The 14,605-nt window shown below is 33.7% G+C and overlaps 2 protein-coding genes across 4 annotated transcripts in view; one reads left to right on the forward strand and one right to left on the reverse strand.

Moving 5' to 3' along the window:
• Window positions 1-3,683: 3,683 nt before the first annotated feature.
• Window positions 3,684-8,343, forward strand: LOC120277896 (putative phosphatidylglycerol/phosphatidylinositol transfer protein DDB_G0282179). The gene is made up of 4 exons (XM_039284754.1): window positions 3,684-3,828; window positions 6,053-6,154; window positions 7,004-7,161; window positions 7,972-8,343. Exons 1-4 carry the CDS (start codon window positions 3,735-3,737, stop codon window positions 8,098-8,100), a joined length of 483 nt encoding a protein of 160 aa, XP_039140688.1. The 5' UTR covers window positions 3,684-3,734; the 3' UTR covers window positions 8,101-8,343.
• Window positions 8,344-8,689: 346 nt separating this feature from the next.
• Window positions 8,690-14,605, reverse strand: part of LOC120277895 (methyl-CpG-binding domain-containing protein 11) — a 30,121-nt gene continuing 24,205 nt past the window's right edge. Inside the window, exons 2-4 of one of the 3 annotated variants that reach the window (XM_039284751.1) lie at window positions 9,820-9,970; window positions 9,039-9,713; window positions 8,690-8,969 (exon numbers count right to left, since the gene is read on the reverse strand). In XM_039284751.1, coding sequence (XP_039140685.1) covers window positions 9,088-9,713; window positions 9,820-9,970 — 777 coding nt within the window. In that variant the 3' untranslated portion in view covers window positions 8,690-8,969; window positions 9,039-9,087. The other 2 variants (XM_039284753.1, XM_039284752.1) reach the window with 2 other exon arrangements.

Genomic DNA, 14,605 nt, shown 5'->3' on the forward strand with positions numbered 1-14,605 from the left:
TAAACATATATATCTAGGCTGCATGGTCTTCTGTTTATCAAACTTAACCACCTGAAATTTGACTCAACTATATTGTCTCTAACTTAAGCCATTTTTTCTTCATGATGAATTCATAGCCCTCCAATCAAATCAACACTTATCTCCTGATAATCAGATCTGAACCATTTACCTAACATTGCCTCGAACTTAAGCCATTTTTGCTTGATGATGAAATCATAGCCCTCCAATCGAACAAACACCTATCTCTTGACGATCAAATCTGAACCATTCACCTTACATTACTTTGAACTTAAGCCATTTCTACTTGATGATGAAATCATAGCCCTCCAATTGCACAAACACTTATCCCCTAATGATCAAATCTAAACCATTCACTTTACCTTGCCTCGAACTTAAACAAATCTACAGATGATTCAATCTCCACCGTCCTTAAATGCTCCTCATCTGGCCTTGCCTTGAACTTAAATCAATCATACAGATGCTTCTATCTCTACCATCCTTCAATGCTCCTCATCTGGCCTTGCCTTGAACTTAAATCAATCATGCAAACGCTCCTCATCTCCACCGTCCATCAATTCTCCACTTTACCCATTTTTCAAACCATGTCATATTATATTCTTACTCATTCATTATACTTACAATATTGAATAAACAAACCACACTAAAAACATTTAAACAAACCACACAGAACGACTAAACATCCTCATGAAGCAGCCATGATAATCACCACCTGTTTTCTCCCACGAGGAACTTTTCCAGCAAGACAAAAATTACCTCTGAGATCCTTCAATGAGAAAACACTCATCCCGAAATAATGACAAAATATACTCATCTCAAGGCAGCAACAAAATTTGGTTTTAGAAAGGCGATAATGAGATATATATCTTAGGATGACAATAAGGCACAAGCAGCAATATATGATATATATATATATATATAAATGACGTGACAAGAAAATATGTATATAAATAATATATATATAATAAATATATAAATAAATACTAAAATTTATAATTCATCATTTTCTTATCTTTACTTCTACTCGAGCTCTTAATAGAAGATTCTTAAGATTTTAGTCTGAGGTAATTAATAATAGAGGCTTGCCTCTATTAGTAATGGAAGAATCCAAAAAAATAAAATAAGTAAATTTGTGATTCGATATATCGCCCAGTGTCTCTTCACCAACACGACGCCAAGACATGTATTTTCAATCACAGGGATAAAAATCATTTTTTATGCTTATATATTAAAATAGACCTAATATTTATACACATGCCCATACTCATGTGTGGTCAAAAGTAAATAGAAGATTATGAATATTATAACAAAAGGTTTTATTTGTATTTATAAAATCAAAAGACTTATAGTTCTAGCATTTGTTTAATTTCAAAAGCCACCAAACTCAGTGGTACTTGTTTACAACTCAATCTCTATATCAGCCAAACAAAAGTGCACAAGTAAATTATCGTTGTCCTTGTGCATATGTTCTTGATTGTATATGCTATATGCACTTGTTGGGAAAACAAGTTACTATTCGGTTGTGTATGCAAATCAAACTGACATTTATATTAACTTTTTGCCTTTTAAACTCAATTCTCACTTATTTTAAGTCTTTAAATTCAAGCAAACTAACATTTATATCAACTTTTTGACTTTTAAACAACATTCTCACTTATTTTAGTCTTTAAATCCAAGTAAACTACCATTTATATTAACTTTTTGTCTTTTAAACTCAATTCTCACTTAATTTAGCATTAAAGAATGTATTTTATGTGAGTTCATAAGTAAATAGATATTGTGGAGACTATATACACACCACGTTTCTATTTTAAAGATATTAATATTAAAATATACTCAATCAAAATAATATATACATATATTTTTTAAATAACACTTGATGGCTATGAGATATATAAACAAATAAAAGGTATGAATGTGTAAATTTCTAAATATTAATTTATAAGCAATAAAGGTTATATCGTTTTGACTTTCATAATCTCAGATGATGCTAATTTGCCAAGTAATTAATGGGGGTGTAGTTTGATTGACTTGAATTAAATTTTACCAAGTTTGATTTGATTTGGCTAGAATATGTTTGAATATATTCATATTTAATACCAAATAACTTCAAATCTTAGAATAAATTATTCTTAAAAAAAATACATTCAAAATAGTACTACTAAATTATTATGATCCATCATTTTCATTGCCTTTAAAAAAATTTTAAAAATTATTCCACTTGCCCTTTGACATATATAAAAAAAAAAGTTATTCAACCTGCATTGAAGATCAATGGAATATATATAAATATTTATATCACAATATATCAAATACGAATATCCACAGCTGAACATAATGCAAGTTACAGAGAGAGAGACAAAAACAACATATTGATTATGGGATATTTTAGTTTTTTAGTATAGTTCTATGGTTCATATCAAAATATTGTGCACCGCATTTTTACTATATTACTATTTATAAGGACAATAATACTGTTGACTGAACAGTGTACAATACAGTTGGATTTCAATCCAATGGTTGATACCTATAAACGTTCGTAGATGACGCGTGCTCTCTCTCTCTCTCTCTCTCTCTCTCTCTCTCTATATATATATATATATATATATATATATATATATGAGGTCACATCTTTTACAATTTTAGCCATTGGATTGAAATCAAACGGCTCCAAATCACCTCTCTATCCCAACAGCGCACATGTACAATATTCTGCAAATGTATATTTGTGCATATATAAATAGTTATACATAAAAAAAAATATATATGGTATTTTAATTTAAACAGTCTGAGAAAATCAACCTAGCACTCTCTCACCCTATTCTCCATGCTTCGTAATAGTGCACATATTTAATATTATACAATAGTGCAATGATAGATTTTTAAAAAATAATTGCACTAAAAAACAAGCCATCTTTCTCATTAATGACTGTTTTGTTTGAAAACTCATAAATAATTTACAAGTATTACATACAATTATCATAAGACATTGAATTATTAAAGTCTAAATAATTGAAAAACCAAAAAAAAACCATATAATTGCATATATATATATCTTCATAAAAGATGCAAATTCCTTGTATACCTTCAATATATATATATATATATATATATATATATATATATATAAAAACCAAATATTTTAGAATAATTTTGAATTCAAAAATATTAAAGTGGCTTAACAACCTTCTAAGAAAATTCACCTGTTCTACAATCTTAGAAGATAGGCCCAAATGTATAATACATAAATAATATAAAATTAATATTTATTAAAAAAATATTCAAATTTTTATCTTTACTTACGCACTCTTGTATTGTATTATTAACATATTTGTGACTAATAAAAATCGGAATTTTTTTTTAACCGGATGATGTTCAGAATAGATGAAAAATATTTAGGTTGTTTTCTTCAATTTAAATAATTAATAATAATATACGAAATATCATGGAAAACTCGGAGGTAAGTTAAGGAAGCATCCAGCATTTGTCACTATTTCCAACGCTAATTCCAAGTAATCACATCACAACCGTACAAATCTCCTCGAGATTCTCATGGTCCATGGCTAATAAATAACGGTAGATCTTACTGACACGTGTCACGCGATAAGGATGCTTTGGAAGGAGTCTATAAAAACCCTTGCTTCCGATTCATTGAGAGCTTGTCTTGTTCTCGTTTCACAGTCTCAACCACCGAGCGTTCGAAGGAGTTCGTGGCCATGGCGATCGATGCGCGCTTCCTCCTCGTCTCTGCTCTTTTCTTGATGGTTTGCCTTCTCTGCTCCGCCAAGGAGACTGAGGTCTCCTATTGCGGTGAGTTTTTCGATGTTTTGTTGTTTGTTTTGGTGATCGTTGCTTGGATTAAGGTTTTTGTGGGTTTTGGGATCTTATTTCTAGGTTTTGAATGGATTTTTTATGTCGAGTTGATGACCGGATTCTTTTTTTGCGGAAAATGAGTTTTTTTTTTAGGGTTTTGATTGTGTGCCTATTATAGTTTCTTTTGTCTCGATGGCCATATGATCCAACTCTTGACTTTTGACTTGGAGGGGAATGAAATACCAATTCTCCTATTGCTGGGGTGGGGTGGTTGATTTTTGGTTTTTGGTGTTTGGACTGATGCTTGTGTGGTTTTTGGGAGCTAATTTCTTGGTTTTGAATTGATTTTCTATGGTGGGGTTGATGATCTAATTGTGATTTTTGTAGCATTGCTTTTTAGGGTTTGGGTTTGATGCTTGTAATCATTTCTTTTGCCCGAAAGACATGGTGGAATTTTAAAATGTGAGTATATTGAAGCTGAGCTTGATTGTCTTGTTGTTTGGTTTTATTTCTATGATTTTTTTATATTTATTTGGGTTTCGCTGGTTAGGGTTTCAATCGTGTGCGTATTATAGTTTCTTTTGTGTTTTTTTATGGAAAGAAATTGGGGAATTTGGAAATGTTGGTTTGTAGAAGCTGGAGTCAGATGCTGATCTTGATGGATCTGTGACGATGTGTGTTTCTTAGGTCAAGATTTTTTATGTTTAATTTGAATTTCTTTTTAGGGTATTGATCTCCGTCTGTGTGTGTGTGTGTGTGTGTGTGTGTGTGTGTGTGTGTTATGGTTTCTTTTGTCTTTTTTGTGGAAAGAAATGGTGGAATTCAAAATGTTGGTGATTGTATGGTCAGAGGATATGTGAACTATGAATTTTATGGTTAATTGTTTTTTTTCATGTTAGGATGTCCATACTGTGCATGTTGTTATAGTTTCTTTCGTATTTTTAATGGAAAGATATGGTCGGATTTCAAAATGTTGGTTTGTAGAAGCTAGAGTCAGGAACTCAGGTGCTGATGTTAATGGTCTTGTTGGAAATTTTGTGACAATGTTTTGTTCTTGATCTTATGGATTTTATGCTTAATTTTGTTTCCCTGGTTCTGTTGTGTCATGTGCATGTTATTAAAAAAATGAAATAAACAGTGGAATTGCATACTGATGGTTTTTGGAAGGTGTGGTCTGTTGTTAATTTTTATGTTTATTTTGGTTTGGCTGGCTTTCGATGGCATGAATGTTACAGTTTCTTTTGATTTTTTTTTTAATTTAAATAAATAGTATAATTTTGAAATGCTAGGGTATAGAAGCTGGAGTATGGGGCTGGTCTTTGATGTTCTTATTAGAATATGTGTATATATATTCACAACATTTCGCTCATGGTGCCTAAATTTTTATGTTAAATTTAGTTTCTTTGGCTTATATTTCGATTCGGTACCAGCTTTAGTTTCCTTTTCTTTTCTGTAGAAAGAAAGTGGCATTTCAATCTTTGATGTTCTCATTAGAATATGTATATATATATATATATATATATATATATATATATTCATAACATTTCGCTCGTGGTCCTAAATTTTTATGTTAAATTTAGTTTCTCTGGCTTATATTTCGATTCGGTACCAGCTTTAGTTTCCTTTTCTTTTCTGTAGAAAGAAAGTGGCATTTCAATCTTTGATGTTCTCATTAGAATATGTATATATATATATATATTCACAACATTTCGCTCGTGGTCCTAAATTTTTATGTTAAATTTAGTTTCTCTGGCTTATATTTCGATTCGGTACCAGCTTTAGTTTCCTGTTCTTTTCTGTAGAAAGAAAGTGGCATTTCAAAATGTTGGTGTGTGGAAGTTGCAATTTGATGTTGTTCTTGATGATATTGTTTGAAGATTGGTGATGATGTTTGCCTCTTATTCCTATGCTTTTTATGATTTACTTAGTTTCTCTGGTCAGGGTTTTTTTTGTCGTGTACTACTTTGGTTTCTTTTGCCTTTTGAAAGAAATAGTGAAATTTCAGAATGCTGGTATATTGAAGTTGCAGACAGTCTTGTTGTTCTTTATGGTCTCTTTGGAAGACTTGTGACTATGACTAATTCTTAGTTCTGTTGTTTTTGTGATTAATTTAGTTTTTCAGTTTTGATTGAAGAGGTTTGGGGATCATATTGTTTCAATATGTTTGTTTTTTATCTGCTGTACAAAGTAGACAAATCTAATGTGGGTGTGAGAAATGCAGACAAAGACAATGACTATGACGTCAAGGTTACTGGGTTGGAGATTTCTCCATTCCCTGTCAAGCGAGGCAGAGAGACTAGCTTCAGCATCTCTGCCCAGACTGGTAAAATTCTCTTCTTGGAGACTTTTCTTTTTGTTGTTTGCTGAGTTATTTTTTCTTTTTCGACATTCTCTTCTGTAGGTTTTCCATTGTAAAGCCCTAACATGCTTAGGATGGTTTAGAGATAGTATTGCATTAATTTGATACTGGGATCTATATGCTTTCTTAATAACATTGATAGCTTCCTTCCCTTGTGTTTTGCATTAATTTGATACTGGAGTCAATATGCTTAATAGCATTTATGGCTTCCTTCCCTTCTTGTGTTACCCATAGAGTGTAACCATTCACTATGTTTTGCACTAAATTTTGATGCGAGTGAATACCAAAAGAATAAATTGCTATTTTGCTGTAACTTACACACAATCATGAATCACAATAGAAGTTCTCTTTTTGCTGAGCCAGCAAAAAAGGGCAATCCAACATAGAAAAGTGAAACGAAAGCTTTTAATGAATTCAACCTTTGAAATCTGATATCTGAGTAGATGTGCGCGAATGTTTTCTTTATCAAAGTACTTGTTTAGATTACTTCCATTTTAGCATCTTCACAATGTCTGTTCTTGCTTTTAATATTATTCAATTTCATGTATTTCTTTATTTGGTATATTATTTTAAAGAAGCTCTTGTGGCCTGGAAGTGAGGGTACTTATTTTGTTATCTTCCCCCCACAATTGCATTGTTTCCTTCATGTGCCTTTGATCCAACTGTTGATTTGGTGGGGAACAATTTGTTACTAGGCATTGAAAGAACATTAAAATTCTGTTATGTAGTTGGTTCTGCAGTGGGCATTCATGTGCCTGAATCTTTGATGTGTATTTTACAGCTCTTATTTCTATTTTTTTGGGCTGAATGCAGGCTTAAATATAACCAGTGGAAAATTATTGATCGATGTTGAGTACATTGGAATTCATATTCAACAGACTAAGGACCTCTGCAAGGAGACATCATGCCCAGTATCAACTGGTGATTTTGTGCTCACCCATAAAGAGACATTGCCCTTTTTAACTCCACCAGTAAGTTTAACGCTTTGTCTAAACTTTATTACTAGTCCATTATATATTGCATTCTTATTGTGTTGAATGATGAGTATGTTTATCCCGAATATTATATTTTGGTTGTCATTCTGTTGGGTAGATTGGTTGTTAAACTATTGCTTTTGTCATAAACTGACAATGTGCTAAACAAGAAGTAATTTTAATTACTTAATTGTATTGAGATTGTATGGTTGATATCAGCTAGTTCTTGTCTAGTCTTTAAGTATCATGCCAGTGCATGCGCATAGTCGTGCATTCACACACACATGGAGGAACTTCCCTGTGCTTATGTGGCATCTTATTGGCATGCCTTCTGGCCGACTTTGTTGCCTGTCTTTGAAAAATAATTTTTTTTTAAAAAAAGCACTTTGATAGGACACCATGCAGAAACTATGATTAGTGCATGTAGAGCGTAATAGACTTCATCTTAGTATCATTGATCTACAACATCAACGTTTAAGTATAATCAAATCTTTTAGAGTCCACCTGAGGAAGGCTTAATGGATTGTCAACCTGTTACATGAACTATTCTTTTGTATAAACAATAACATGTTGCATGTTAAGTAATTTTGTGTTTGTGCTTGTACTTTGCAAGTATATATTGGGACATTTCAAATGTGTATAAATATGTATAAGAATGTGTAGTTGATTGATAACCAACATGTACTTTCATTAAATTGCTACTTGTTCTAAAGATCCGTTTCTCTTTTTGTTTTTTTTGTTTTTTTGTTTTTTTTGTTTTTTAAAAAAAATCTGAAGTAATTAATCAAAGTCACTGTTATTTTTTAGGGAACATACACTCTGGTGATGACAATGGTGGGAGAGGATGGCAAAAAGTTGACATGCATCACCTTTGACTTCTATATCAGTTTCTGGGCCGCAGGTGTTGAGTTGCCTGAGCCCTTGGTAGCATACTAGTAAAATCTTTGGCCAGCGTTTGTTATGTATGAACATTCCCATGCCCATTATCTAGCATGTCCATTACAGCCCTAGTCTGCTTTTGTTTGAGAGGATATTATCTTGTATTCCTTTCCATCCTATATGATGATGCTTAAAGCCGTATATCATGTTAAAATGTATCAACTCCTGGTGAAGGATCAGACCGTATCTTAAATACTATATAGCACGAACTACTTACAGTACAGGAACTCTTGTTTGATATTGTGTCGTGCGTGAAGCTATGATCATATTAATGTGTATATAGTTTGATGTAAACATCTCTTGTCAAATTTATCATTGTTGAGCCTAAGCAGGGAAACCTGATGCATTGCGTCAGAATCAATATAGGGGATATGCATATGGAATGTCTTTTGTTTTAGAAGCAAACGAATAGCTATTAGAGCTAGTATTGAATTTTGTGAAAATTATTCATGATGAATAGCATCTCTCTTGTTTTAGTCAGAAAACACCCTTGATGGCACATCCAAGGGCAACAACACAGCCATTAAGAACAAGAAATGATGGCCCTCATAACACTCAACACAAGAGCCGAGATGAGCAACATCACTTAAATGGAAACGACCAAAACATATGGTATTTGATGATACAACACAATAATACATAAACATGTCAGATAACCTTGACAACTGAGCTTACATGATGTTAGAAAGTAAAGGAAGGGTAGTATCAAGACATATTCATTTGCAGATTAAATGACAATGGGCGATGGATACATCAGTCACCTACAGAGAGATCAGATCAATCAGCCATTATAAAAGATATACAGTGTATGGACCTAATACCCCCCTCAATCTCGCATCCATCGCCATCACCTACAAGGTTCAGTTCTAAAAACAAAGGAAATCTAAGAAATGGTTTTACTACAGCAGCACCGAATTGATGGCTTATGGCTATACCTCATGAATGCTCCTGTGCATGTTCTTGAGCTTCCTTGATAACTGCACCCTACTGATCATTCTTATTATCACCACCCTCGGGCAAATCCTTGGCTTCCTGATCTGCCGACTTGTTTTCTTTGGCATCAGCCTCCGCTGCTGGAATTCCTTTTTCTGACTTTTCTTTTTCCGTTGTCTGTTGCGGTACCTCAACTGCTGCTGCTTTATCTTGGACATTTACCTCGGTTTTATCTGCTGGATCTGAACCAGTAGCATCATTATCTTTTATATCACTGGTTTCTTCCTTATCATCTTTGACTGGTTTCTCAGAATCCTTCATCTCAGAATCTGTTGGATTTTTATCTTCCTTCGCCTCAGCATCATCTGCAGCCGCTTTCTCTTCAGTAGCAGCTTCATTCACTTTTTCTCCATCCTCCTGTGCAGGAGGAGCTTTAGTAGCAGCTTCATCTGCAGCCGCTTTCTCTTCAGTAGCAGCTTCATTCACTTTTTCTCCATCCTCCTGTGCAGGAGGAGCTTTAGTAGCAGCTTCATCCTCTTTATCCACGCCATCCTTGTCCTCCTTGTTTCCTTTCTTCGAGCTTGATTTCCTCTCACGTTTCTTTGGTCGCTCAGCTTCTGGGCTCTCTGTTGCCTTTGCTTTCTCACTAATCCTTGCAGAGCGTCTTGGAGTGTCACCTGAAGATGCCAACCAGGGATGAGATGCAGATTTGTTAGAGACTGTTTGCTTAAATAAATTAAACATTGCTGGAGTTAGGAAATGGAAGAGATAAATGAGGAATACCTGTTCCCCAGTCAAATTCAGATGAAGGGGGACCTCCAGGATTTGAACGCAAGTACTGATCAAGTTGTCTCTTGCTCTTGATTTCCTCGCCTGTTGGAGCTACAAAAACTATCTCAGGCTTTCTGGCACCACCAGCTTTCTTTGGAGTAAACTGTGAAATCCACAAAGGAACTAGCTTATGCGGTTGTTTGGACAACATACAGCAGATTTAAGACAAGGGAAAAATAATAATTGGCAATGTAGCTGAATCATTCTTAGAATTATAAACAAACATACCATTCTGAATTTACTAAGCAATAAGGCAAACTGTGGACTTACAATCTCAGGTTAAAAAAAAATGCAATACAAACAATAATGTAACAACCAGCAATTATAATGGCACAAGATTTATAAGAACACTGCAAAGAACCCACAAGTTGCAAAGAAAAAACCATAAAAGCATCAATTAGAACCTCTTAAGCTGAGCTTCGGCATCATACCTTTACAGCCTATTAAGATTATAAACCGAAATCTTGAAAAGATGAATTTGTGGCTTTTGCTTGTCAATAAATGCAATAATCAAGATAGTTGCACATGAAATGATCTTCTACACACTGCAGGCGCGTGCATGCAAAAACACACACACACACAAAAAGGGAAGAATGACACCTAGAAAATCAAAGTGAATAGAGAAGATCAGACCAAATCCAAGTTTTTTTATAAAAAAGAGGCCACGGCACAAGGCCATGTTTTTTTTTTTTACAAAAAAAGGGAATATATCAATACAAGTGGGAATGCCTATAGACCTTTGAGAGGAGAGAACAGGAGCTGTTACAATCACCAGTGACACATTGAAGCTAAAATGTAGCATATTTCTCAATAAAGTAAATTTTTTTTCTTCACCAGATATTTTGATGGTGGAGGAATGCTTAGGTAAGACAAACCTTTTCTATAATCATGATTGATAACAAAAATATAACAGACGGAAAACAATAAGACATTTCTTTTCAAATACCATTAAAAGCTAGCTGGCTGACTTAATAAATCATTAATTCAAAAAAACATCAAATTACCTTATTACTTAGTTACTCTAGAACCAGCTAAATCTAAAAAAAAATGATGGAAGTAAACAACACATAATGGGGGAAGACTTAAAAGACAACCAAAGATTGAATTTCAAAAGACAGACAAGATAGAACATCTAGAAACTTTTTTTATTGGCACTAATGCTGCTTCAGGAATGTAATCTCTCCATTAGCACAATCTACTTCAAACACCTTTGCCATTAAACAATCAGAATAATCTGATCAGGCTAAGAGTGACAAATGGGAAAGACATTATATTTGTAAACCCAAAAACGTTTAGCGATTTTTTATCTAACGGGTACTCAAACAGGCACAATTTCAACATAATACAGTGCAGATGTATAGATTTCTAAGAGAATCAAAGGAGGAATAATGAGGCAGGAAACTTGAGTTGTCACCCATAAAGCACTATTCTTGCCATCATGTATTTCATAATAATATTTATTCTTTTTACACTCCTAATACCTCTAAACAGAACGTTTGAAGTTAACCAACTAGTAAAGAAGTCAAAGGAAGTGGTCCATGCCAAACCCATAACCCATGAAAAAATATAAACAGCCAGGTGTATTTCCTACACATTCTGAGAACCCTCTTCCCACTACTCAAATTATTGCTTTCTTCAAACCCGAGCACCTTTTTCTTCCTCCCATTCTAATACTGAAAAAGGAGACATACAACTCATGTATGCGACCGACACTAATTCACAATAAACTACCAATCCATCTTTCACATTCAACCACCTATTTCCGTGCATCAAAAAGCACCATAATAATGAATTTCTGTATCTTTAACAGGAGCTTACAATCCCATATTCAAACAGACGATTGTACTACATAAAGCATGATAACTGCATGATTTGAATTCCAACATAATACTATAGGCTTAATAGACAACATGATACATAAAAGCGTACAAAAATATTCCATTGGGATGTAGTTAGCTCCAACAAAAACAACGGAAATCAAATCATTCTTATTCAGTGCACAAGAGCTGTTAAAAACCATTTATGTTCTGGCTCTTTCCAAAAATGTACATGGTTTTCATCTTGTTGTCATAAAACTATCTACATTGAAACCAAAATAGTCTTGAACATATCCATTTATTCATCTTAGTGCAATTAAAAGCGCTAAACGCCCTTAAGGCACTAAGACTTTTTATTGCCCAAGGTGAGAGGCACCACAAAAGGCATAAAACGCTAGTTAATAAATAACTTATATATACATAACTTTTGGAATAATTAAAGTCAAGCAGGGCATAACATAAAGTCAAGCAAAACACTTCCTAAAAGTCTAGAACTACTCAAGTTTTTAGAGTGCAAATTTTATCTTTATAAGTCATCTAATTCTACAATATCATCGTCCTCATCATGTAAGCTATGTTCAACTCCACTAGATTTAGAGTGCAATTTTTGCTACCTCTTCAATTTTCTCCAATTAATAGTTAACCCCTTAATTTACTCATTATTTAGCAATTGCACACTTAAATCACCTACCTTTTCTCCCATGGAATAAGTGTGCTTTTCTAAAAGATTACCTAATTTTTCTCCCCCTAAATTTATTTCTTCCTTTTTAAAAATCTCAATTACTAATTGAAAATCATTAAATATAAGGCTAATAGCACAACAACAACACAAAAGTAAAAACGCAGCTTTTTAATGACTAGCGCCTAGCAAAAGCACTCTCTAGGCTTGCCTCATCAGCAGCCTCACCACCGGGTGTTAAGGTGCTAGGGTCTTGCACACACCTTTCTCGCTTTCTTGCTTTTTAATAACACTCGATTCATCTTGCCCTACTTATGTCAATCTAGATTAAAAACAAAACAAGCAACCAGATTGAATCAAAAACTCACATGTAAAAATAATTTTTCTTAAATCCTATGTTCAAAATGGCAGAAATAGAAATTCAGATAACTGGAAGAAAAAGGCATGAAAGGTAACCCCTCCAAGTCATGTATAGGCTTATATATATACAATTAAAGGAATCATGACCTAAATCATGTATGATTTTTGAACAATCCCACATAGGCAACAATTTCTTAAAATAAGGATATACTATTTCTGCCAAACAGGAAACACCTAGAAGTAGATACAGTAATATCCATCCCATGTCAACTGAGGCCAAGCTAGTTTGATCTTTTTGATTTTCTACACACCAGCATTCCCTGTGAGCTAGGGAGAAAATGTTAATCATCCCAAGCATTCCAACAAAGTGTTCCAATGAGGAGCTTTTCAACTGTTATTGATGTTAAAAATCCAGACCCTCTTGTTCTACTCAGCACAGATACTACATCAATGCAAAAAGAGGATTGGGGCTTTTTCAAGTACAGGAAACAAAATATCTCTTTTCAACAAAATCACCCAAAATGATTTTATCTCTCAGCTTTAGGCTGGAAAAACAACACAATATAGATTGCACTTCTAAAAATTAAAAACACCAAAAACTTTCACTTTTGTGATAAAGCGTGTGTTTTTATAAATAATAGTATTTTCAAGATTAATTATCACATATAGTTTTTAAATTATTAAAATCTTGTAAATGAACATTGATCTACCTTTGGAGTGTTTGTGGGTTTGGGAACAACCTTGTAGTCAAACACATCAATTTTTATGCCTGAATTGCTTTTTATCTTTATGGCTTGCTTTTACATAAATGCGTTACACCTCCTCAACCAAAGTTCATTTGTGCAATGCCACCCTTTTCCTAGCATCTAAAACTTACAAAATGCATGGGTGAATTGATATAAAACTTACCAAATAAATGAAAACTTTATTCTTTTATTGTACCAGATAGTCAAAACTCAAAATCCTATATCAAAAGCTAAATCGTATGTGTTTTTCTCGAGAAGATCTTGCGCCGTAGTTGGATGTTGCATGTTGTTGTTGTTCAACTTTACACATATGAAAATTTGTTAGAGCTAACATTTCATGTGCCCTATTTAGTAATTTAATGCTCATAAATGCATAATTGAAAGCTCCTCATACAAGCTATCCAAGAAATAAATTATCCATAACATTGTTCTTTACCTCCTGAAGCCAGGTCAAGAAGTTCTATATCAGGGTTCCACTTATGGAACGCGCTATATTCAAATGTACTATCATGAAAATTAAGCTGTTATAATAATAATAAATAAAAATAATAAAAACGATTTACTAAATTATTGCTGGCAAAGTTTGGCGCAAAGAAATCAAAAGCTGTGACTAGATGGAGCCGTGTACTGTGAATAAAAACCATGATATAACAGCCATGATTTAGGCACAACCAATATATATGGTTCTGAAAACTAGGACTATCAAATGAGCCAAAGTCGTTAGTGTGACTCAGTGCTTAGACTGATTCCAGCTCAATAAACAGGGCAGAAGTTGAACACTAGAGTACAGATTTATTATGCTCATGTGAATGGCCAGTCACGCTATATCCTGAAAACATCCATATCTAGATCCATCACAAGAAAACACTGACCAGAAAGTTTATCCACAAAAGAAAATAAAGTGGTTCACTGAGGATCTCTCGAGATACACACTCCAACTTATACCTTATTCAAATTTTCTTTATTGGGACCAGTCGCTCTAGCGGATCACGAGAACAATTCTCATAGGGTGAAATAATCCAGCCTGCTCGATATTGAAAGAAACAATTGGCCATTTGTGCAAGGAAGGAGAGCGACTGCCAAGACCCACACGTCCAGATAGCGCAATAACACTACAATATGGCAATACAGCCAAC

This window comes from Dioscorea cayenensis, chromosome 15 (assembly GCF_009730915.1).
Source record: "Dioscorea cayenensis subsp. rotundata cultivar TDr96_F1 chromosome 15, TDr96_F1_v2_PseudoChromosome.rev07_lg8_w22 25.fasta, whole genome shotgun sequence".
Lineage (NCBI taxonomy): Eukaryota > Viridiplantae > Streptophyta > Magnoliopsida > Dioscoreales > Dioscoreaceae > Dioscorea > Dioscorea cayenensis.